General features: G+C 37.1%; 1 protein-coding gene across 4 annotated transcripts in view; it reads right to left on the reverse strand.

The window, feature by feature from the left end:
- STAG1 (stromal antigen 1) overlaps positions 1-26,489 on the reverse strand; it is a 232,057-nt gene that overhangs the window by 45,769 nt on the left and 159,799 nt on the right. For all 4 annotated transcript variants that reach the window (XM_014450946.2, XM_023749568.1, XM_023749567.1 and 1 more), the window contains 7 exons: positions 19,565-19,668; positions 13,555-13,647; positions 13,359-13,448; positions 13,000-13,203; positions 10,805-10,875; positions 8,550-8,637; positions 7,179-7,259 (listed from right to left, as the gene is read on the reverse strand). In XM_014450946.2, the coding sequence (XP_014306432.1) occupies positions 7,179-7,259; positions 8,550-8,637; positions 10,805-10,875; positions 13,000-13,203; positions 13,359-13,448; positions 13,555-13,647; positions 19,565-19,668 (731 nt within the window). The remainder of the gene's footprint in view (positions 1-7,178; positions 7,260-8,549; positions 8,638-10,804; positions 10,876-12,999; positions 13,204-13,358; positions 13,449-13,554; positions 13,648-19,564; positions 19,669-26,489) is intronic.

The following is a 26,489-nucleotide window of genomic DNA, read 5'->3' on the forward strand; positions in this document are numbered from 1 at the left end:
GAGAGCAAATCATTGATGGGATACCTCCTCCACACCCCCTACTGGAGAATGAGCCTGCAACCCGGGCATATGCTCTGACCAGGAATTGAACCATGACCTCCTGGTTCATAGGTCAATGCTCAATCACTGAGCCACTGTGGCATGTTGGAATAATGACTTGTAATTTCTTTTCTAAATTGAACATATTTACTTCTGGCTTCCAAAGATCTTTTTGAATTTTAGAGTTGGATAAAATCCGAAGAAGCTCAGAATTTGGTCTAAACTCCTATCTACTTCTGTATTTCAGATTAAAAAAAAAATTCTTAGCACTAAACAAGAAATGGATATAAAACAAGACTTGGATCTTTCACCTCTAACCTTCCTAGATCAACCAATCAGGCAGTTGAGGTAAGATATAATATTAACAAAAACACAATTATCAAAGAACAACTCTGAAGTAATGAACTACTCATAGGGAAGGCTTAAAACTAACTAGATAGTTATTGAGCATAGAATTCTCAAGAAATAAAAGGTAATGGGAAAGATTCTAGAAAAAAAGAATAAAGTAAAATGGTTATAACATTGCTAAACATTTGTTCCTAGAGGGATAGCTATTATTCCCACTCTTGGTCCCATTCCCTCCCCCCTCTGCAGGTGAAGAAGTGGTACCTGTATTTTGATATTATAGGAACTTGGGGCAAGGACCTGAGCAAGCTATCTCATTCTTATTCATTGACATTCTAAAGGACTGGGGAGGGAAAAGGAAAGGGGGAAGTATAAAAAGTAGTCTGTTGATTATTTTATATTTGAGCCTATTTCTAGTACATTTCTAGGAATGTATGCTTATATGAAGAACAGCAAGGTTAAGTGTATCTCCTCATGAGTCTGGCCACCTTCACCCTAACACTGCTCTTCCCCAGTCTGTTTAGAGGTTAAACAAGCTGGAATTTGCAGAGGAGACCCTTCAGTTAAGAAGGCAATGGAACAAATTTTACAGCTAAACACCTCAATGATAATTTGACCTGTAGCTACCTGAGGGATATTAACTTTCTTTAATTTAAAGGATTAGGAAAAGGGTCAGGATCCAGAAGGCAAGAATGTTTGCCCCAGGTCCTCCCTACTGCTGTCTAGAATAGAAACATGCAGGGTAAGGCTAAGAACACTGCAAATTTAAGATTACAGAGAGTAGGACAGCTCCTCCCAGTAGGAAAATTAAGTTCTAGATCCCCAGGCCAAAAAAGGCAATGGGGCATGATTTTAGCCCTAACTCTTATTTACCTGGCTCTTTAAAAGTCTTTGTATATGTCCAGAAGGAGCTGAAGAAGAAGGATGTTTTCTGCTAGAGAGAAACTGAAGGCTGCTTCTACAGGACCAGCACTAGGGGGCACCGGAACAAAGTATACTGAGCATGACCTGTGAGACTGCCAAAGAGCTTCAACTCTGGAAATTAGGGGGAATAGAGGAAATACCCAATGATGAAACCCAGTGCACTTCCATTTCAAATAAAGATCTAATCCTGTTCTTGATATAGGCTTCTCATATATTCATTTTATAAAATAGTGTTTACCGTTTAGTTAAATTATAATTTGAATTTAAACTTCAAATATAACTACCATTCATATAATAGATTCGAAAAATAAATTTTAGAACGTACTGTCTAAAAAACAACTTGGCAATATGTATCGAACCTTAAAAGTATAATCTTTGACCCACAAATTCCATTTCTAAGACTATAAGATAAAACAATTTAAAACACGGAACAAGCTTTTGCACCAAAATGCCGATCATGACATTAATTTTATTAGTTAAAAAGTTTACAACCTAAACATCAAAGAGAGTAGAGTGGTATGGTAAAATTAATTATGGTATAGCTATACGATGGACAAATGCATACAGAAAAAAATATCTATCGACATTTCTTTTAATAACTGAAGGAAATCCCATGTTAATTGAAGAGGAGACATAAAATTGTATATACATTATGATTTCAATAAGATTGAAAAATATGTAAAAAGAAAACACTAAAAAAAAAATATACCAAAATATTAACAGTGGTTACCTACAGGTAGTAAAATTAGGACAATTTATTTTAACAATGAACATGTACTCAAGAAAGAAAGCCCAACTTTATGAAAAGCACTTTACCTTATATTTTACACCAAAAACTAACACATATAATTTATTAACTAAAGATGGCAAGTGACCTCTTCAGAGATTTACCAGTAAAGGAGTTTCTATAAATGTACTAATGAGTAGAGAAAAACAGTGGTCAGCTGGTTAGCTCCTTCACTAGCTAAATGGCTCATTCCATATTATTAACATAACTAGAGGCCAGGTGCATGAAATCCGAGCACTGGGGTTGGGGGGGTTCCCCTCAGTCCGACCTGCGCCCTCTCGCAGTCCAGGAGCCCTTGGGGGATGTCCAACTGATGGCGGGGAGTGGGCCTAAGCCGTCAGTTGGACAGCCTTAGTGCTGCTGCGGCGTGAGCCTGGCTTCTGGCTGAGTGGCGTTCCCCCTGTGGGAGCACACTGACCACTGGGGGGCATCTCCTGCATTGAGCATCTGCCCCCTGGTGGTCAGTGTGCATCATAGTGACCGGTCGTTCTGCCACTCGGTAGATTTGCATATTAGCCTTTTATCATATAGAATACTTCAAGCATGTCAAATTCACGGGCCACGGGCTGCATGAGGCCCACAATGAATATTTTTGCGGCCCAACCAATAAAACGATATGTAAGAAACGTTTTAATAAAAATTTCGTAACTTCATTTTTACAATATTCTGTAATACATAATTATTAATAACGAACTACAATGTTCGCTAATGACTGATTATTATATATAATCATGTTGCATTCATTTCTCTTATGCGCCTTACACGTAGGTGCACCATTTCTCTCTACTAATACTAGCAGCGAATATTTTAGCAGCCGATCGCCCCATCATTAGTCTTGAACTGACTTGTTTGGTGTGCGCAACAGGACATATTTCACTTTAGGAGAACAAGAAAAACAGGTTTATCTGCGCTGTTTATTAATTTGTGCAGTTATTCAGTGTCTGGTAAGTTAATGTTCAAGAAAAAAAATACTATTTTTTATTAAAATGTTCTATTTTGTTAACGATTACTCATTTATTTCAGCCCTTTGTATTCAGCATGTTTCTATCGAAATAAACCTACGTTTCTATGAAAATTGAAGCTTTTGTTTTTTTGTGGCCCACATAAACTTAAACCTTGTTTATTTGGCCCGTGTTAGCCTTTGAGTTTGACATGTTTGAAATACTTCAACAACAGAAATATTAATTAATGCAGTAAGATTTTCAAGTTGTCTATAAATAATCTACATTATAAATTAAATATTTAGACCCCAAGAGCCTACTGAATTACTTTTAAATTTTAGAAAACAGAGGGGAAAAATATTTTAGGTGCATCATTACCAAAGTCCTCCATATGTTTTAACTTTAAACCACTGGCATTACAAAATAAGCCATTTAAAACCATAGTAACTTTTCATTCAAATGCCTTTATAGATACAGAATGATGAAAAAAAAAGGCTTTATGACATAATTTTTCAATATACCTAACTGATTAACAGACATTTGTATTTAGTGAGAAGTCAACCAACATGCCAGCCTTTAGAAAATAATTTTTAAAAAGCCACAATAAAACTCTCTAGAACAAGTTGTATTAAAAGCTTAATAATACAAGAATTTAAAGAATGTTAACAGAAAAACAACTAGATTGAGTGAGATTCAAAAGACTTATAATTTTAGGCAAGTCCAATTTTTCTAAGTAATCAGGTTCCTTATCTGTAAAATAAGACTATGGTAATATCTACTTTATAAAATGAAGATTTAATTAATTTAGAGCATTTATATTAAAGTGATTTACAAAATGACCTCTGAACCAGGAGGTAACATTTCAATTCCTGGTCAGGGCATATGCCCAGGCTGCCGGCTTGATCCCCAGTAGGGGGCATGCAGGAGGCAGCCGATGGATGGTTCTCTCCCATCATTGACGTTTCTATTTCTCTCTCCCTCTCTCTTCCTCTGAAATCAATAAAAATATGTATTAAAAAATAGTAAAACATCAACAGTGTTAATAACAATCTCCCCCTGTAGGCCTTATCTAAAAAGAACAGGTTTCATCAAATAATTTCTAAATTCTCTGATAGCGCTAATATTACATTTATAAACAAAAGAATAATGCTATTATTGCAAATAAGATATAGAACACACTAAGCATTTTTCTAGTATTCAAGTTCAACAACTGTGAATTATATGTGATAAATCAGACCTAAGTTTAGAATGGAGAATCAAGATGCTTTTGTACTAGTAGTCTTAAAAAATTAATTTTTGTGATAAAATTATCACTTTTAAGAATCACCAACAAAACTACCACTCAAACAGTATCAAAAGGTATAAAGTGAAAAGTAAATTTCTTCTTATGTCTGCCCCCAAAGAATTTCTATTTCCCAGAGATAAACACTGTTAAGATTCTAGTATATCTACCCAGACATCTTTAATATAGCAGTTATTAATCATAACATAGATTACAGAATTTTAGAGACAGAAAAGGTTGGCACAATACAACTTTCAATTTTATAAATAAGTAACCTTAAACACAGGTAAGTGATTTTTAAGATTGTTATTAGTATCTGGAAAGCACTTTACAATCGATGTAAATGCTTTGACATAAGTTGTCTGCTTTAAATTTTTCTTTTTATTGCGTTCACTGGGGTGACATTGTTTAACAAAATCATACATGTTTCAAGTGTATAACTCAACAAAACATCTGCATACTGCATCATGTGGCCATGATCCAAACTAAAGTCTCTTTCTGTCCCAATTTATCACCCCTTTGCCCTCTTCCACCTAACCCCATCCCTTTTCCTCTGGCTATCACCATGCTGTTGTCTGTGTCTCTGTAATATAAGTGACTTGCCTCAAGATTATTTGCATAGCAATATAGTCCCCGGCTAGAACTATAGTTATCAATATGTTATCAATTGGGATGTTAGTAATATAAATTATATGTGTACAAAGCTTATGTATGTGGCTATTAAATTTTCAAAGATATCCTATATAGAAAGCTTGAAAATTCCTAATCTAGTAATTATTATATGAGTCATTAAAATAATTGTTTTAAAAGAATCTTAGCAATGAAAGATTAATTTTTTTAAGTTTGCATGTATCTTAAAGATTCATGCTTTTTAAGATTATCACTTAGAAAACCACTTTATAGACACAACTGAACACAATAATTACTAAATATATTTTGAAAGAAAAATTATCAACAACTTCAAAGTGAGAATAACTTGAGAGACACCTATGTAAGAATTTCACTTATTATATAAATGAACAAAAACCTATAAATAGAAATCAACCGAATAATGAAAACACCTAAAAGATGCTATAGCACCCTAGCTAGTTTGGCTCAGTGGATAGAGCATCGGCCTGTGGACTGAAGGGTCCTGGGTTTGATTCCAGTCAAGGGCATGCGTACCTCGGTTGCAGGCTTCCAGCCCTGGTTGGGGTCATGCGGGAGGCAACAGATCAATGTGTCTCTTTCACATCGGTGTTTCTGTCTCTCCCTCTCCCTTCCACACTCTCTAAAAATCAATGGAAAAATATCCTTAAGTGAGGATTATAAAAAAAAAAAAAAAGATGCTATATCATTGTTTCTAGCATAAAAGAAATCAGTGCTGGCCACAAAATCTGCATTGCTCTCCTTGCAATGACAATCAAAAAATCTGTGCCTCAGATAAGCAAAATGACCTCAGTGGGAAAAAAAAGAATACAAAACCAACCAGAATAAATTAGAATAGAAGTTAATTGTGTGTAACATATAATAAACTCTTGTTATCAAAATTTAACTTACATATATTCAATCTCCGTTAATTTGACCAAATTAACGAACATTTTAAAAAACATGAGGATGTAATGCAATTTTCAAGTGGCTTTGGTTACTACAAAAGGTTAACTTTAGTTTTTGCTTATCAAGACTAAATTGTCAATAAAATAAAATAAAAACAACCAGGAAGCTAACCAATATATCATTACTCTTCTAATTAAGAACAAAAAACTCCCAATTACTTTCTAAAGGCAGTGAATTCCTCAAATTTTTAATCATAAGGTTAAAAAAAATCTTTCTCTGAGAAAAAAAATGCTTCATCTCAAGTTATTGATTCTGTATAGAAATGTATTATTGACCTTCTTTATTGGTTGAACAGCTTCTGTTTTGTTAAGATGAGGATATGTAAACATCCTAATATTTTGATTTGGTTCTTTATCAAGTGTTTGCTCTTTACTCATATGTTCAAGCCGCTCTCATTTCAAGAGCGATATAGACTTTTTAAATCAAAATCTCGTTTTTTATTTTTTAATGGACCACTGAAGTAGTATAATTTTAGGGTGAGAACCTATGTGAAAGCCAGCTCATGGTTATAGATCTTACTGGGACACCTGTTTTCTCCCTTTTAATCAGTGACAAATTTAAGACAGGCTGTTTTCCTTGTATTTCTCCATTCATGGAGCTGGTGTGGGTTTATTTCTAATTTACCCTTGAGCTGGGAGTAGCTCTTTAGGACCCCAAATTTTCAGGGAGGTGTGCTACCTGTAAGACATTCCACCTTGGGAGGGCCTTATAATTTGTCTAGATTAGAAAAGATCCTTAAGGTTAAGTAGGCTTCAGTGCTTTGCTGACTCTCTTGAATTCTGGTTCCATTTAATATCTGGTTTGTACCTTTTTGTTTTGCATGGTCAGTCAAAAATTAAAAGTTAAAAAACAATTATCCAATAATTAGAGTTGTTTTTAACAAGAGTGTTGTTCAGTTTGAGTCCCAAGGTGCCATGATGCCAGAACTGAAAGCTGCATACTATTATCTCCCAATATTACTCTATTTTTTATAGCATGTTACCTATCAGACCTCTTTTGGTTTCTACAATGGTTATTTCCTATAAGAATTTTAACTTTTGTACAAATAAAAGTATATATCTATTGCTTGAAGACTGGTTATCTTCCAAAAAGATAAAATACACTTAACTCATAGGATAAAACAAAAATTGATAACAAAAAAATTATTTTATGTTTTAGTCAAGATAATTTGCTGTAACTAATAACAATAACTTATTAAATATAAATGAATGGAGGTTATTTTATTTTAGTAATAACTCTTCTGCCTACAGAAACTCTTACTTACTTTGGAAGGAGAACCATCAGTAATTTTCACCAACTGCCAAAGAATCGAGTAATGGGAACACTGCAATGCCTGTACGACTATCTGTATCAAATAAAAAAATTCAAACAAATAAGACATAATTTACATTTGTACAGTTTATATCATACAATATGTATCATAGCTTATAGGCCAAAAGTTTTATAGAATTAAGGAGCATATATAAAATAACATTTGGTAAAAAAAAAAAAAAAAAAAAAAGAAATACATCATCCTAGCCTAAAGGCATAAATGTATGGAAATTTAAAATAATAACCATTTTAAAAAAAAGACACTATTACCAAATGTTCACTGTCTGAACTCTGTTCTTAAAACAGATATTTATTCAGTATCTAAGCCTAGTGCTAGACACAGGGGCTTAAAAACAAACATATTCCCTCATCTCAGAGAACAATCAACTGAAAAGACAAATTAGTAACAATTATAATAATTTAATAATTGGTCTGATAAAGTATACATACATGGGGTAATGTGTTGAGGGGAGAGAAGAGGAACTCACATGTTAGCCAGGAATAGAAAGTGATAATGGTTAGGAAAAACTTTCTAGAGAAGCAAAAATCTATACTAAATCTTTAAAGAAAGATATAAGATTTAATCTGGTAATAAAGGGAAACATAAGGGAAGGAATAGAAAATTCAAAGGATGCTTCTTCGATAACTGTGAAAAGATTCATAGAGCATAAACTAAGACTAACTAGATCAGCCCTGGCTGGGTAGCTCAGTTGGTTAAAAGTGTTGTCCAGATATGCCATGGTTGCAGATTCCATCTCCAGTAAGGGCACATACAAGAAGCAACCAATGAATGCATAAATAAGTGGAACCACAAATCGATGTCTGTGTCTCCATCTCTCTACCCCTTCCTCCCTCTCTAAAAAAAAAAAAAAGAAAGGAAGGAAGGAAGGAAGGGAGGGAGGGAGGAAGAAAGAAGTCTAAATCAGTAGAAACCAAATCACAGAGGACCTTATTGGAGGGTAACCATTTGGCTAATGCCTAGAGTAATTAATAGCACTCCTTTTCACTTTTAAAAGAACACTTATTTGGACAATAATATGGTCATCTTACCATTTCAAAGAAATACGGATGTTACCCTAAAAATGCTTATCTTAACATAAAATTTTTGAGAACATTATAGCAAAGGTTTCCTATTTTTTTCTGCTTAAACCTGAAGATATATCTATCAGTAACATTTAATCGCTATGGCAAGAATCCTCAAAGAAGGTAGCTACATTAAAGAATTATCAACTACTTTCTATGAAAGGCTTTTGATAATCCTGTGTGATCGCAAAAAACTTTAGCTTTCTGAAATGAGACAGAAGGAAGACTAGTAAACTCCTACCTGTTCTGGCATAGCTCCATGTTCAATTCCAGTCTTCAATAATCTGTAGCAATTACCAAACAGATCCCATTTTGTGAGATCATGAGCGCTAAAATAAACAAAATGTATTAACTTTATTCTAGAATGAAGGAAATTTTAAACAAAATGACTTTAAGTAAAATAACTTCATTTTCTTGTAGAGTTGAAAGAGATCCATAAAGGAAATGTTCGAGTGCTCATACTTAAGAAGAAAAAAAGAGGGAAATGAGAGGGGGAAATAAAGAGGCGGAGAGAGCTCAAGCTGATATTAGGAATTCATTAAAAGAAATCAGTAATAACAAAACTTCACACATTTTAAAATAAAACAAAACGATCTATAATAATAAAAGCTTAATATGCTAATTAGATAGAACGTCCTTCTGGACGACCTTCTGGAAGAAGCCACGGTGGGCAGGGGCCGAGGCAGAGGCCTGCGACCACCATGGTGGGCGGAGGCCAAGGCAGCCGCCGTGGTGGCGGGGGCTGAGCCCCTTGTACGAATTTCGTGCATCGGGCCTCTAGTACCATAATAAAAAACAAACAAAAAACCTTCACACATTTAAGTGAAGATTACTACAACATGGTCAACCTAAGCTCATATCCCATAGTTCTTTATCTTCTAGTATATTTTAAAATACATTTAAGCAAATCCTGAGATCACACAGGATTAAGCAAATGTGTTTTTAAAAAGATTAGACAAAACCAGGGTAAAGAAAATATGGCAAAGCCCAATAACTTTAGTGTAGCTATTTACATGGGCTGAGGAGTTCTGAATGAGATAATGCTGACATTTTAAATAGTCATGAGCTCTACTACTAAAAATAGCAGATAATTGGCTGTCAACTTTTATTTTCATACATCTAAATATTTTAAAAAATAAGTTTGTGTCTCCATGAAATATCAAACAACATATTGTATATATAAAAAAAGGCTTAGCCCTAGCCAGCTTGGCTCAGTGGATAGAGCGTCAGCCTGCGGACTGAAGGGTCCCAGGTTCGATTCCGGCCAAGGGCACGTGCCTGGGTTGCGGGCTCGATCCCCAGTAGGGGGTGTGCGGGAGGCAGCCGATCAATGATTCTCTCTCATCATTGATATTTCTCTCTCTCTCTCCCTCTCCCTTCCTCTCTGAAATCAATAAAGAAATATATTTTTTAAAAAAAGGCTTAGATTTTGGACATTGCTTTGAAATCTGAAGTATTTACTGATGTAGGCCTACACCTAAACATTCTTTTGACAACAAAGTTCTCTATTTTCCTTTCTTTATAGAGAAGATAAGCATGTCTTATTATAAGGGACATGCAAATTACAATTTGAAAATGATACTTATTTCCTCGAACAAGCCTTTTGTCCTTATTCAAATCCAACTGCTCTGACTACATAAAACAAGAACAATTCAAAAATAAAAGTTCACAGAAATAACTTTCATGGCTTTCCCCAAAACATGTTTTTTTCCTGTTTAGTAAGACTTTAAGAAACTATCCATTGAAAATTATACTTCTGAAATGCTAGCTTACAGAATAAGCTCATCAAATTTGTTAAAAATACAATTAACTTAAACCTTTACAGTGTGCACTTATTACAGGGAATGAGAAATCTTACTCCTTAAGTAACCATCCTATATAATAAAAGCATAATATGCAAATTGACCGAACGGCTGAACAGCAAAATAACAACAACCATCTGGACGACCATCCGGGACCACGCTATGACACTCACTGGCACCAGGCCAGCCAAGGTAGTTGCAATCCAATTGGTCGGGAGCCCAGCCATCAGCCCATGATTGTCCGCAGAGGGAGGCCCAGGCAAACGGCCGGCAGGGCGATCAATCGGGGGGGCTCCATGATCACCCTGTAGAGGGAGGCCACGTCACCAACCAGTGGGCTGCTTCCCTCTGCGAGGGAAGCCCCAGTCCTGGGTGCTGGCAGCCGGAGGGAAGCCCAGGTCCTGGGTGCCAGCAGCCAGAGGGAAGCCCGGGTCCCGGGTGCAGGCAGCTGGGGGAAGGAAGGCCTACTCTTGCACGAATTTCGTGCATCAGGCCTCTAGTATTAAAATAAAACCCTATAATTTACCTGAAGAAAATTAGAATAATAAAGAAAAACTGTACAACACCTTGATATTTCTTTAAAATTTCCCACTGTTATATGGATGTTAAACATTACTAATATAATCAGTCTGTTTTATGTTGACTAATCTGCTTTTCACTGAATCTACAATCTACTTCCAATGAAACCACGTACTTGTGAAAAGAGGTTAACCGCTTTAATGTAGAAAGCACGTTATAAATATCATCATCATCAGCTTCTTCTCCCTATAAATAAAAAGTAGACATCACTTTATTACCACACCTTCATGTATCCTCAAATTCACATGAAAGTCTATTAATACTTACTGCTTAAATAAAAATTGTTATCTAATCTAATAAAAGGGAAACATGCAAATCGACCGTACCTCTGCTACACCCACAAGCCATGCCCACAAGCCAATCAGGAGCGAATATGCAAATCAACCCAACTAAGATGGCAGCCATGGAGCTGGAGCGAGCAGGAGGCTTGGGTTGCCCCCGGCAATGGAGGAAGCCAAGCTTCCCGCCTGCCCTGCCGGCTCTGAGCTCCGCTCAAGGCTACAAAGTTTTAATTATAGAAGATAAATAAATCCCAGATACCTGCTTCCAGCCCGCGGCCATGGCCAGCCTGAAAACGGCCCTCAGCCCATCACCCAGGCTGGTCAGGCACCCCAGCGGGACCCCCACCCTGATCCGGGACACCCTTCAGGGCAAACCAGCCAGCCCCCACCCATGCACCAGGCCTCTATCCTATATAATAAAAGGGTAATATGCAAATTGACCCTAACAGCAGAAAGACTGGGAATGACTGGTCACTATGACACACACAGACCACCAGGAGGCAGATGCTCAATGCAGGAGCTGCCCCTGGTGGTCAGTGCGCTCCCACAGGGGGAGCTCTGCTCAGCCACAAGCCAGGCTGACGGTTGCCAGTACAGTGGTGGTGGTGGGAGCCTATCCCGCTTCCTCAGCAGCACTAAGGATGTCCGACTGCAGCTTTGGCCTGCTCCCCGCTGGCAAGTGGACATCCCCTGAGGGCTCCCGGGCTGCCAGACTGTCAGCTTAGGCCCAGTCCCCCGGGGAGCAGGCCTAAGCCAGCTGGTGGACATCTCCCGAGGGGTGCCAGACTGTGAGAGGCCATAGGCCGGGCTGAGGGACCCCCCCGAGTGCACAAATTTTTGTGCACCAGGCCTCTAGTTATTATATAAAAAGTACATATTCACTGCTGGTAATTAACAGAATACAAATAAAATAAAACAGACAAAAAAGGAAAGATACCCATAATCCCAACAGTGAGAAATAAATCACAATACAACATCAAAAATGGTTAAATTTTTTTGTAAAATTAAAAGTAGGGGAAAATCGGTTATATGGATTAAGAAGATCATCAGCTTGGATCTCAGAGCATAGAAAACTGTGAAGTTTCACGGTTGCCTTACTCAGATTGGAGGGAGAAGACAGGATTCGAGAATTACAGAAATAATCACAAAAATAACCAGTTGGAGAGGCTTCCTGCTATCTTGGGCACACCACTAGTAATCAGCCATCCCTCATAAGCACATAATTTTAATGTTCTATGCATTAACATATCATAAAGTAATATTAAAATGCAAATTAGATTACAGGATTAGAAAATTAAAAGAAAAAAGATTTAAGAAAAGCCATTCCTTGCCTGGCTGGCATGGCTCAGTAGTTGAATGTCGACCGGTTCGATTCCGGTCAAGGGCATGTACCTTGGTTGCGGGCGCATCCCCACTGGGGGGTGTGTAGGGGCTGTGCAGGAGGCGGCTGATAAGTAATTCTCTCTCATCATTGATGTTTTTATCTCTCTCTCCCTTCCTCTCTGATATCAATAAAAATATTTTTTAAAAAGTATGAAGAGATCTAACATTAAAAAAAAAGCCAGCCCTTAACAAGATTTTTCTTAAAAGACAAAAAAAAAAAAAAATCCAGCTTGTTTGAAACAAATTTTAAAAATAAAGCCCTGGCCAGTGTGGCTCAGTTGGTTGGACATCATCCTGTGCACCAAAAGGTTGCCGGTTTGATTCCTGGCCAGGGTACATACCTTGGTTTTGGGCTTGATCCCTGGTAGAAAACATGCAGGAGGCAGCAGATCCATGTTTCCCTCTCACATCAATGTTTCTTTCTCTCTCTCTCTCCCTTCAATAAAAATCAATTAAAAATCTTAAAAAAAAAGTATAACAAAGGCTGACCTTTATAGGATGAACAATTACAATAATGCTGCTAAGTTCTGAAAGGTGTAGAGAATTTGACTAAATTTTATTTTAAAATGGAAACAATTTATATACTCAGCTACCTTTAAATAATTAGCCAAAATTATTACATGTACATATTAAATTTAAAACATACCTCTTGCAATAGCTCTTCCACAGAATGATTGAATCGATCTACAAACTCATCAATCAGCTGGCTTCGAGCTATGTCAACTCTATTTTGGATGGTATACTCTTCACTGCATAAAATGCTATAGGTTTTACTGCAGGCTTCTAGAACATCTGATTCTACATGTTTCTCCACAACAAACTTAATCTGTTTTAATAAAGCATCCAGATGCTGAGGAGAAAAAAAAAGCGTGCAACTATATTTAGATAAAACAAAAATAAGCATCTGTCAAATAACAAATAAGTCTATATGATCACATATGATTAAAATATTCTAGTTAATAAAACTCAATACAATAGCAGAATTTCAATTTCATAGTGTCTTACCTTTTCCATTCTACCTGTGCTATAAATTTCTAGATCAAAATACTGTGGGATTTGTAGCAAGTTTGCTACTTTCTCTGCATCTGCAGAATACTAGAAGGAAGAAAAAATACAAAAGAAGTAAGTAACTACTTTAATAGTATAGTGTAATAAGCAAACTCCGTGATATATTATTACAAAAATGTAAATGAAATTGTACCTTTGATAACAACATAGGAAGTGTGATAATAAAATGCTCAGTCAATTTGTTTCTATCATCTATTTGAGTTTTCCTTTCTTTGGCAGTTAGCACCTAGAAATAAATTCAAATGGGCATAGAATATGAGTGTTATGCACTAATTTATAAATATAGAACATTAGACAGAATGATGAAGCACTGACAGATAATGTAACTGAGAATTTTGAGAGGAGCTTAACAAACTATTTACCAAAATAAAGACATCTAGTTTTACGAAGATTTCTAGTCAACATTCACTAGTACTTTATTAATTAGCTCCTTATTTTAGAATCATTAAAGTTTAGATAAATTACTACTTATTTAGATTAAGTGAAAACAAAAACACTTCCATATAACTACAGTTATGAAGAGAAAAATATTGGAACCAATGGAAAATTTTTTTTTCTAGATTTTTTTTTTATTGTCTAAAGTTTTACATATGTCTCCCTTTTCCCCGCTTCCCCCTCCCCAATTTTTCTAGAGTTTTAATCTCAATGTCAACAGTGATCTCCCCTATGTTAAATACATATGTCTTCTGGCATCCATTGAAAAGAAATCAACTGCTAATTTATTGCTGTTGCCCTCTCTACCTGAATTTTCTATTGTTACTGTCAAGTTTTGTCTTTGGCTCTCAACAGTGTGACTATACTGTGTCTAGAAGTGGAATCTTTTGTGATTATCATATTAGTTTTGTTAAGCTTCTTTGATATGTGCATTATTATTTCTCATCAAATTCGTGAAGTTTCTGGCAATTATTTCTTCAAATGTTTTTGCTTCCTGTCTCTCACTCCTTTCTTTCTGAGACCTCATTACACAAATCGGATGCATTTATGTGTTTCACACATTTCTGAGGCTCTGTTCATTTATGTTCAATCATTTTTCCTCTGTTCTTCAGAAGAGATAATTTGTTACTAATCCATCTCCATGTTCATTGTTTATTTCATTTCAAATCTCTTACTGAGCTGATGTAATATATTTTTAAAAAACTAGACCTACTGAGAAACCATTTCTTTTTTTTTCTTTATTAAGGTATTACGTATATGTCCTTATCCACCATTGCCCCCTCCACCCCTGCCCTCACCCTGCTAGTGTCTGTGTCCATTGGTTAGGCTTATATGCATGCATAAAAGTCCTTTGGTTGATCTTTCCTCCTTCCCCCAACGCTCCCCTGCCTTCCCTGAGGTTTGACGGTCTGATCGATGCTTCCTCTGTCTCTGATCTGTTTTTGTTCATCAGTTTGTTGTTCATTATATTCCACAAATGAGTGAGATTATGTGATATTTATCTTTCTCTGATTTATTTCGCTTAGCAGAATGCTCACCAGGCCCATCCATGCTGTTGCAAATGGTAGGAGTTCCTTCCTTTTTACAGCAGCATAGTATTCCATTGTGGAGATGTACCACAGCTTTTTATTTTTATTTTTCAAGGCTGGATATATATCTATATCTATATATCTATATACCTATATACATATAGATATGTAGATGTGTGTGTGTGTGTGTGTGTGTGTATATATGTATTACATATGTGTCCTTATCCCCCCCCCCATTATCCTCCCACCCCTGCACTCATGCCCTCACCCCCCCTGGTGTCTGTGTCCATTGGTTAGGCTTATATGCATACATACAAGTCCTTCGTTGATCTCTCCCCCTTACCCCACCCTCCCCTACCTTCCCTCTAAGGTTTGATGGTCTGATAGATGCTTCTCTATCTCTGGATCTGTTTTTGTTCATCAGTTTATGTTGTTCATTATATCCCACAAATGAGTGAGATCATGTGATATTTATCTTTCTCTGACTGGCTTATTTCGCTTAGCATAATGCTCTCCAGTTCCATCCATGCTGTTGCAGATGGTAAGAATTCCTTTTTTGTTTTTTTACCGCAGTGTAGTATTCCATTGTGTAGATGTACCAGTTTTCTAATGCACTGTTTCCAAATCTTAGCTATGGTAAATTGTGCTACTTTGAACATAGGGACGCATATATCCTTTCTGATTGGTGTTTCTCGTTTCTTGGGATATATTCCTAGAAGTGGGATCACTGGGTCAAATGGGAGTTCCATTTTTAGTGTTTTAAGGAAACTCCATACTGTTCTCCACAGTGGCTACACCAGTCTGCATTCCCACCAGCAGTGCATGAGGGTTCCTTTTTCTCTGCATCCTCGCCAGCACTTGTTTGTTGGTAATAGCCATTTTGACAGGTGTGAGATGGTACCTCATTGTCGTTTTGATTTGCATCTCTTGGATGATTAGTGACTTTGAGCATGTTTTCATATGTCTCTTGGTCTTCCTTATGTCTTCTTTCAAAAAGTATCTATTTAGATCCGTTGCCCACTTTTTGATCGGGTTTATCTTACTTTTGTTAAGTTGTATGAGTTCCCTGTAAATATTAAAGATTAAAACCTTATCGGTGATAACATTGGCAAACTATGTTCTCCCATGCAGTGGGCTTTCTTGTTGTTTTGTTGATGGTTTCTTTTGCTGTGCAGAAGCTTTTTATTTTGATGTAGTCCCATTTGTTTATTTTCTCTTTAGTTTCCATTGCCCTAGGAGCTGTATCAGTGAAGATATTGCTTTGGCATATGTCTGAAATTTTGCTGCTTGTGGATTCCTCTAATATTTTTATGGTTTCCTGTCTTATGTTTAAGTCCTTTATCCATTTTGAGTTTATTTTTGTGTATGGTGTAAGTTGGTGGTCTAGTTTCATTTTTTTTGCATGGATCTGTCCAGTTTTCCCAACACCATTTATTGAAGAGACTGTCTTGACTCCATTGTATGTTCTTGCCTCCTTTGTCAGATATTAATTGAGCATAGTGGTTTGGGTTCATTTCTGGGTTCTCTATTCTATTCCATTGGTCTATATGTCTGTTCTTGTGCCAGTACCGGGCAGTTTTGAGAACAGTGGCTTTGTGATACAGCTTGATATCTGGTATTGAGATCCCTCCTACTTTGTTCTTCTTTCTCAGGAATGCTGCAGCTATTCAGGATCTTTTTTTTTTTTTTTAAATTCCAGATGAATTTTTGGAGAGTTTGTTCTAGGTCTGGCAAATATGCTGTTGGTAATTTAATGGGCAGTGCATTGAATCTATAGATTGCTTTGGGTAGTATGGACATTTTGATGATGTTGATTCTACCAATCCATGAACATGGTATGTTCTTCTATCTGTTTATGTTTTCCTCTATCTCTTTTTTCAGTGTCCTGTAGTTTTCCGAGTATAGGTCTTTTACCTCCTTAGTTAAGTTTATTCCTAGGTATCTTAATTTTTTTGGTGCAATGGTAAATGGGATTGTTTTTTAAAACTCTCTTTCTGTAAGTTCACTATTAGTGTATAAAGATGCCATAGATTTCTTGGCATTAATTTTGTATCCTGCTACATTGCCAAATTCATTTATTAAGTCTAATAATTTTTTTGATCGAGTCTTTAGGGTTTTCTATGTACAGTATCATGTCATCTGCAAATAATGACAGTTTTATATTTTCTTTTCCAATTTGGATACCTTTTATTTCTTCTTCTTGTCTAATTGCTATGGCTACCACTTCCAGAACTATGTTGAAGAGGAGTGGTGAAAGTGGGCATCCCTGTCTCGTTCCTGTTCTTAGGTGAAATGGTTTTAGTTTTTGCCCACTGACTATGATGTTGGCTGTAGGTTTGTCATATAAGGCTTTTATTATGTTGAGGTATGATCCCTCTATTCCCATTTTGCTGAGGGTTTTTATCAAGAAAGGGTGTTGGATTTTGTCAAATGCTTTTTCTGCATCAATTGATATGACTATGTGATTTTTGTCTCTCAATTTGTTTATGTGATGTATCATGTTTACTGACTTGCGGATATTGTACCATCCTTGCATCCCCAAGATAAATCCTACTTGGTCATGGTATATGATCTTTCTCATGTAATGCTGGATCCGATTCGCTAGAATTTTGAGGATTTTGGCATCTATGTTCATGAGGGATATTGGCCTGTAATTCTCTTTCATTGTGTTGTCTTTACCTGGTTTTGGTATTAGGGTGATGCTGGCTTCATAGAATGAGCTTTGAAGTGTTCCTTCCTCTTGAATTTTTTGGAATAGTCTGAGGAGGATAGGTTTTAGTTCTTCCTTGAATGTTTTGGTAAAACTCCTCTGTGAAGCCATCTGTGAAGCCCTGGGCTTTTGTTTGCTGGAAGCTTTTTGATGACTGCTTCAATTTCCTCCATAGTTATTGGCCTATTGAGATTTTTAGATTCTTCCTGATTGAGTTTTGGGAGCTTGTATTTTTCTAGGAATATGTCCATTTTCTCTAGGTTGTCTAGTTTGTTGGAATAGAGTTGTTCATAGTATTTTTTAACAATCCTTTGTATTTCTGTGGGGGTCTGTTGTTATTTCACCTCTTTCATTTCTGATTTTGTTTATTTGGGTCCTCTCTCTTTGCTTCTTAGTGAGTCTGGCTAGAGGTTCATCAATCTTGTTTATCCTTTCAAAGAACCAGCTCTTGGTTTCATTAATCTTTTGTATTGTTTTTTTTTTTGTCTCTACGTCATTTATTTCTGCTCTGTACCACAGCTTTTTAATCCACTCATCTGCAGCCTGAGTGCTGTTTCCAAATCTTAGCTATGGTGAATTGTGCTGCTATGAACATAGGGGTGCACATATCCTTTCTGATTGTTGTTTCTCGTTTCTTGGGATATATTCCTATAAGTGGGATCAATGAGAGTTCCATTTTTAGTTTTTTGAGGAAACTCCATACTGTTCTCCACAGTGGCTACACCAGTTTGCATTCCCACCAGCAGTGCACGAGGGTTCCTTTTTCTCCACATCCTCGCCAGCACTTGTCATTTGTTGATGATAGCCATTCTGACAGGTGAAATTTTTATTCTTACTTGTTTTTTTTAGCCTGTCTTGCTAGGAGTCCCCTCTGTTTTTCAACAGATTACTGGTCAATGATTTGGGGAAACGTTATACTCAAATACCTCAAATCTATAAGGCTTCTCCCTTATGAGACTTGATCTGTTTGTGGGTTTAAGAGCATAGTCAAAGTTCGGTTTGGCTTGACTTTTATTTTAGGTCAGGGTCTCTCAGATTTCCCAGTCATCCAAGGATGTGTGGAGAGCTTATCTAATCCTCTTAGGGATTTCTCATTTCCAGGATTTTTTTAGTTAGATTCTTGGCTTGTCCATTGTTCTTATCAACTGGGTACACAACCTCTGAATATCAAAGATGTGGGTATTCCTTACTTGTTTCTACCAAGTTGCCATTTCTAGCTGAAAAAGGGACTTTTCCCACTAGTCCCTTAACAGCTGTTGGTTTTTGTATATAGTACCACTCTGGTAAAACTACAGATCTCATCAATCAAACTTAAGGGGTGTGTGTGTACTGTATGTAACCCCAGGCAAGAAGGCTCTGCTTTTACAGAAGCTTTAGCAGCTTTTCAAGAAAAATGCTTCTCAAATTGTTGTTGTGTGTGTGTTTTTTTAAACTTTGGTGAAGTCCCAGACGCTCGATGTTTTTTTTTAAAACAATTTTTCCAGTTTTATACTTTTGTGGTTTTTTTGCACAGAAGAATTGCCTACCTCTTCATATCACCAGAAAGAATCTTCCCATCTGTGATTATCTCAACTCGTCTTTAATACCAATAAAACCCGTATTATTAACCCCCATATTACAGCTGAGGAAATAAAGGCACAAAGAAAATAACCATCTGAAGATTAGTTGCTAAATGGAAGAGCATACAAACCAGACAGTTTGCCTTGCACTTTTAACAGATACAGATACAAAATTTCTTAAAAGTACTAGACTAGAAGCAGCAGGTATAGGTGCTAAAAAAGCATAGAAGGAAAGAATCTATTTTTGGAACCTGAATGTAGCAGACAATACGAAGATGAAATACCACAGCATGAATCATTTACAAAAATATCATGTTTTTAGGGATACATATACCAATAACATTTTCAAATACTTAAGACAGTTAATTACATTAAAACCTTTTTTGTAGATTTATTACTAGTATAACTTACTCTCTTGCCAGTACCCCTTCCCACAGGAGGATGTGCCTCAGCAGCTTGACGAATTGTACAAACCATTAGCTCTATTAGAGCACTCTCTTGACGGTCAGACATTGCTAGGGTGAAACAAAACACATTAGCATGAGATTTATAATAAAAATGCATATAAAATCAATTATAAAAAACTGTTAATATATTCTATTATTTTAAACACTGAAGTTCTGTACCTTGTTCTTTTTTGAAGAAGTCAAGCAAGAAATACAGGGTGTCCCCCAAAAATGTATACACACACTTTGTATAATTATAAAGTCAATGTTTATTAAAATACATTTCATTTTCAAAATTGAGTTACTGGCAGTTAAAGTGTATATACATTTTTGGGGGACACTGTATATAAAGAAAAAGAGGGTAAACTCTAATCTGTTCTAATACCTGGTCTCTTCTATTACCAGGCTCCTGAGTTAGGCAGAATTTTACTATATTTCCTTATACATCATTTGAAAGCTCATATAACAAGGTACCTTTAAAAAAAATTTTTTTAATCCTCACCTGAGGATGTTTTTATTGATTTTTAGAGAAGAAAAAAGAGAGTAACATTGATTGGTTGACCCCCATATGAGCACCCTGGCTGAGGATCAAACCCACAACCTAGGTATATCCCTGACAGGGAATTGAACCTGAAATCTTTCGGTGTATGGGTTGATGCTCCAATCAACTGAATCACCCAGTTAAGGCAAGCTGTCTTTTTTTTTATTAAAATAAAAGAGATCATGCTGCCCTAGCCAGTTTGGCTCAGTGGACAGAGCTTCAGCCTGCGGATTGAAGGGTCATGGTTCGATTCCGGTCAAGGGCACATACCTGGATTGTGAGCTTGATCACTAGTAGGGGCGTGCAGGAGGCAGCTGATCAATAATTCTCTCTCATCATTGAGGTTTCTATCTCTCTCCCTCTCCCTTCCTCTCTGAAGTCAATAATAATAATAAAAAAAGACCATGCTATATTATATATACATTTTATATTAACAATACAATTTAAAAAAATATGTTTTTATAGATTTCAGAGAGAGGAAGAGAGAGGGAGAGACAGAAACATCGATGAGTGAGAATCACAGATCGGCTACCTCCTGCACACTCCCTACTGGGGATCAAGCCCAAAACGTGGGCATGTGCCCCGACTGAGATCGAACCATGCCCTTCTGGTTCATGGGTTGATGCTCAACCATTGAGACACACTGGTTGGGCTCAATTAACAGTAGATTTTGAATATCTTCCTTGTCACTGCAAAATTATATGAATAATTATCTTCTATAAATCTATAATTATTACATAATTTGCTCCACAATTTAGTCAACCTTCTCATATTGTTTACAAATTTTTGTCATTATACACAATGCAGCAATAAATATCATCAATATAGAAATATTTCTGTAACTAATTTCTGCAGAATACATTCCCAAGAGGAGTATTGGGTCAAAGGTTAAAATCTTGATACTGACAAAGTTTCTTTATTGCAGTTTACTCTTCCAACTGCAATCATGAAAATGTTTGGCTTCTCAGATCCCTGCCAGCATTGAACGTTATAAAGCCTTTTAATTCTTGCCAATCCAATGATGAAAAATGATTATTTCATTGTTATTTTGCTCCTTCTTATCTACTAATTAGTGGATTATATATTCTTGTTCATTGATTTTGAGTTTTTATCTGAGATTTTTGTTTATTCTTTGCTCATCTTCTACTGTTAGTCACCTTAGTTCTTTATAAACTCCTGTATATTAGAAATAGTAACTTTGTTTTTTAAACAATACAAACTTTTTCTCACAGTTTGTCCTTTTGTTGTCAGGGTATAGTATGTTTTATGAGAAAGAGAGTTAACTTTTACAAAGTTATATCTCTATCAATTTGTTTAATAGCTTCTGGGTTTCTTTTCATCCTTTCCAGTAATTGAGATATAACTGACATATGGCACTGTATAAGTTTAAGTTGTACAGTATAATAATTTGACATATACTGTGAAATGATTACAGTAAGTTTAGTTAATATCCATCATCTCATACACATACAAAAAAGTTTCTGGGTTTCTTGTACTGTTTTCAAAGGGCTCCTTGTTCTAGAGATAATAGAAATACATTTTCTTTTTCATTGCCTTCCCTCTTTCCTCCTCCCCCTCTGTCCTTACTTGCTTGTAAACTTTTAATCTGTCTGGAATTTATTTCTGCTGATAGTATAAAGTGTGGGCCTGTTTATTCCCACCAGATGAAGAGCCAAATATGACTCCAACATCGTTAAATAAACAAGCTTTCCTTGCTGAATTTAAATGTCACTTTTAAACATATTTTAGGTTCTTATATATACTTAGATCTACTTCTGGATTCTTTTAGTTTCATTAATGTATCTATTTCTATTACAATACCACACTGTTTTGATTATAGCAGCTTTATAATCCTACTAGGGGCCCAGTGCATGAATTCATGCACCTTGAATGGAACTGTGGGCTGCAAGGCTGTGGTGGGCACAGGGGCGGGTCTTGGCCCATCCTCCGCACCCCCAACCGGCCCCTCCTGCTGCAGCCCCACTCCTGCCGTCGCTGCCCCCATGCGCTGATGGCGCAGGCCCCCCTCACACTCGCTGATGGTGCGGAGTGATTGGGGCCGGCACCAGCAGCAGGTGTGAGCATCTGGTGGGACGTGGAGTGTGGGAGCAAAGAATTTTCAGTAAACACCAGAGACTCGCCCCAGTGACAGCAACTGGTGCCCCGCATTGGTCTAGTGCCCCCACTCACCTGCTCCACCATCCCGCCACGGCCAATTCCCACCATGTTCCACGCTCTGCCGCCTACTGCTGGCGCCCACCATGTTCTGCACGCACCCCCTGATGGTCAGCGCACATCATAGCAATCGGTCGTTCGGTCTATTTGCATATTAGGGTTTTCGGCGGAACAACCAGTCACTATAAGTGCACTGACAACCAGGGGACAGACGCTCAACGCAGGAGCTGCCCCCAGCCCGCAGGCCCCAGACCAGCCAAGGCAGGTGCCAGTGGGGACCCCCTGATCACCCCGACGGTTGCCCCACAGTGGTAGGTGAACAGTGGTGGCGGGGCTTGGGGCCAGCAAGTGGACAGCACCAGACTGGCCAAGGCAGGTGCCAGTGGGGCGCCCCGATCATCCTGCTGGTTGCCCTGTAGACGGAGTCGACCAGCTGCAGCAGCGGGGGGCGGGGCTGGCGAGCGGGCAGCGCCAGGTCAGCCAAGGCGGGTGCCAGCGGGGGCCCCCCTGGTCGCCCCACAGATCAGCCCTGATTGCTGGCCAGGCTAGGGGCCCTACCCGTGCACGAATTTCATGCACCGGGCCTCTAGTATATTATAATATACTTTAATATGTAACTCAATTCACCTAATTTGAATATTTAGTAGAACAAGATTCCCTTACCTAGTTCTTTTTCTAAAAATTTTCTAATGCTAATGGCAAATGATTAAGCATTTTCTATGCATAAGAAGACACTGTTATAAGTGATTTATATGCATTAACCTTTTATATCCTCAAACCAATTCCAAGAGATAGAAACTAACATCCTCACACTCCACACATGGGGAAAATGAGCCACACAGAAAAGTTAAATAAATTTTCAAAGCACTCACTTAGTAGTAAAGCCATTTATGAACTCATGTAGTCTGACTCCAGAATCTGTGCTCCTAAGCACTATGCCACACTGCCTTTTTTTTTTTTTTTTTACAAAAGCTTAAAATTCTATAAACTTTAAAATCATTTTACTCAGTTCCTTTTTACCTCACAGAACTCATAGTAGAATTCAGACTGGTATTTTAAGAAAATTATGCATTATATTGAGAATAACTGACATTTATATAATCTTTCCAGCCAGAAATATAGTATAGCCCTCTTCATTTTTGAGGTCTTATTTTAGGTCATTTAACAAAACATTATCATTTTCTTCACATTGATTCTGTACTTTCCTTGTTGCATTCAATCCTATGTATTTTTAAAGATAGATTTTGAGACTAATTTGAATAGTTTAATTCTATCTTTCTGTCTTCCTTTTTCACTCTGTCTCCTTTCCTCTGTGTACTTAACTGTGTTAAAGACCAATAGATGTGGAGATTACAGAGAGAGCAGGTATAAATTGAATGAAAAGAAATTAAGACTTATAAATTTAGAAGTTTACACTAATTACTTTAAAATAAACTTGGGCAAGAATAATGAAAAGGCAAAGACATAACACCTTTTCCTTTACTATTTACCAAAATCATCCTATATAAGAATATGTATGCACATCCTAATTCAATCATTTTTTTAAAATCCTAACATGAGGATATGTTTTTATTGATTTTTAGAGAGAGGGAGGGAGAGAGAGAAACATCAATCAGTTGCCTCTTGTATGCGCCCCGACCAGGAATTGAACCCTCAACTTATTGGTGTATGGCCCGATACTCCAACCAACTGAGCTACCCAGCCAGGGCCTAATTTGATCATTTTTTTTTAAAGATTTTATAGCTTTAGGAAAAATACATGAACTTTAGTTTGTTTTAGGAAAACCACATGAAATAGCTTCAGCTTTTCCATTTATACTCCCTGATCCAATGCCTAATAATATAAAAAAGCTTTCCACCCAATAAAACAACTAAGTTTCTATTTTTATGATTCTAGAATTTCATAATTTTCCACATTTGGCTAGGGATAAAGGCACGGCAAGATTGTCTATGAACTAAATGTATTTACTTTTATTTAGGGGAAAAATCTAGTTCTATGGAAAGCAAGGAGAGAACAAGTTATCTCAAGTATGGAAACATTCCTCTACTATATACTGAACTCCACATTGGTGTTGAAAAGTAACCCAATTGTACCCAGTGCCCATTAACAACAATTTTGTTATTGACTTTGTAATTTGAAACCATCCACTTAGGCAAGGTTGGTTGAAATTTAATTGAAATCCCTTTTGGGATTATGACAGCAAAACCAAATAATAAAAGCAAAAGCAAAGCCGGGGCGGGGCGGGGACGGGTAAAAGAAGATGAAGAGAGTAGCCAAAGAGCATATGGACAGCCAACAGAGTGGTGAAGTGAGGGAAGGGTGGCGAGGGCTGGGAGGAGGTGGACAAAGGGGGCATGAGGAGAGCACCTGTAACAGTGTCAACAATAAAAAAAAAAGCAAAGCAAGTATTAAGCCATAGACAAGAACCAAATACAATACCTGGAATAAATAAGCAGCTGTTTATATTAGAAATCATCAGATAATTATACAACTTTGAAATCTATGGAAACCTCTTTGTACATCATCTCCATTTGCCCATTATTATCACCATGAATTTCTTACTACTACTGAAAAGAAGTGCTTAAAAGTCACCAGTGACCTAAATCATCTAGTCCTTTTTCTCCTCTGCAATATGTGACGTTATTAAGCACAGCTCTCTTGAATCCTCTCTTAACTAGGTTTCTATAGAGTACAATTATCTGTTATCCTTTTTAAAGCTTGCTAGGGCTCTTACTGCTCTTGTTTCTTCCTGTTTCTGCCCCCCGTCCACAATCTTTAAAACTCAGCCACAGGCTCTTCCCTTCTTCTTCTTCTTCTTCTTTTTTTTTAATATATCTTTATTGATTTCAGAGAGGCAGGGTGAAGGGAGAGAGAGATAGAAACATCAATGATGAGAGAGAATTATTGATTGGCTGCCTTCGGCACACCCCCCACTGGGGATCAAGTCTGCAACCTGGGCATGTGCCCTTGTTCAGTCTGCAGGCCGACGTTCTATCCACTGAGCCAAACCAGCTAGGGCTCTTCCCTTCTTTATAATTCATCTTCTTTTATATTTTTGTTCTCATTTCCCATAGAAACCAATGCAAAAGATACCTAACTGGTCTTCTGCCTACTCCAAATCATGTTTACATAAAGCATTTTTCTTAAAATACAAATTGGACCACATCACTCTCCTGTTTAAAATCCTTCAGTGGCTCCGATTACACTCAGAATGAATTAAGTCCACTCATGAACTAAAAGATTTTACATCATTTGGCCTCTGTCTCTTTCTTATTTTGTGTTACTGGTTCACTATGCTTTACCACTCCAGCTCCTGGAATGTAAATATCACCAGGCTTCAGATACTCTGCAATTGCTATTTCCTCTATCTAGACGACGCTTTTTGGCACTTTCCATGGCAAGCCCCCTCATCCCTGAGATACCTGGCTCACAGGTGGCCTCCTCAGAGAGATCTTTCTTTCAGGATTACATCTAAAGATGGACCACTCATTATTACTATTATTTACCTCACTTATAAACTCCTGAAATTACTCTGTTTACTTGGTTTTGGTCTGCATTCTCCACTAGAATGTAAGCTCCACATGGACAGTGAACTGATTTCAGTGCTCAGTATACTAGTTAGTACATAGAAGACGACTAATAAAATATTTTAAAATTATAAATGAGTTAATGATTGCCTGCTTTGAAGATTTCCATTTACCCACATTTACTTCACCCATCAACTAGATCACATAATTTTTTTAATGCTAATCAAAGGTTTTTTTGTTTGCTTTTAAAATATATTTTTATTGATTTCAAAGAGGAAGGGAGAGGGAGAGAGAGAGAGATGGAAACATCAATAATGAGAGAGGAATCATTAATTGGCTGCCCCCGGCATGCCCCTTACTGGGGATCGAGCCCACAACCCGGGCATGTGCCCTTGACCACAATCGAACTTGGGCCCCTTCAGTCAGCAAGACGGCACTCTACCCACTGAGCCAAACCAATTAGGGCTTAAATAGATGAAAAAGTTGAAACACAGTGAAGTTAAATTAGTTAGTTATGGTTTTGCGATTACCTGTTACCCAGACACTCACATTATACTTAAAATTTATTCAGCAATTTGACTTTGCTGGAGAATACATACACATGCTCAACAAAAACTCCCTGTCCTATAAAGACATTGCAAGTAAGT

Source organism: Myotis lucifugus, unplaced genomic scaffold (genome assembly GCF_000147115.1).
Source record: "Myotis lucifugus unplaced genomic scaffold, Myoluc2.0 scaffold_8, whole genome shotgun sequence".
In the NCBI taxonomy this organism is placed as follows: Eukaryota; Metazoa; Chordata; class Mammalia; order Chiroptera; family Vespertilionidae; genus Myotis; species Myotis lucifugus.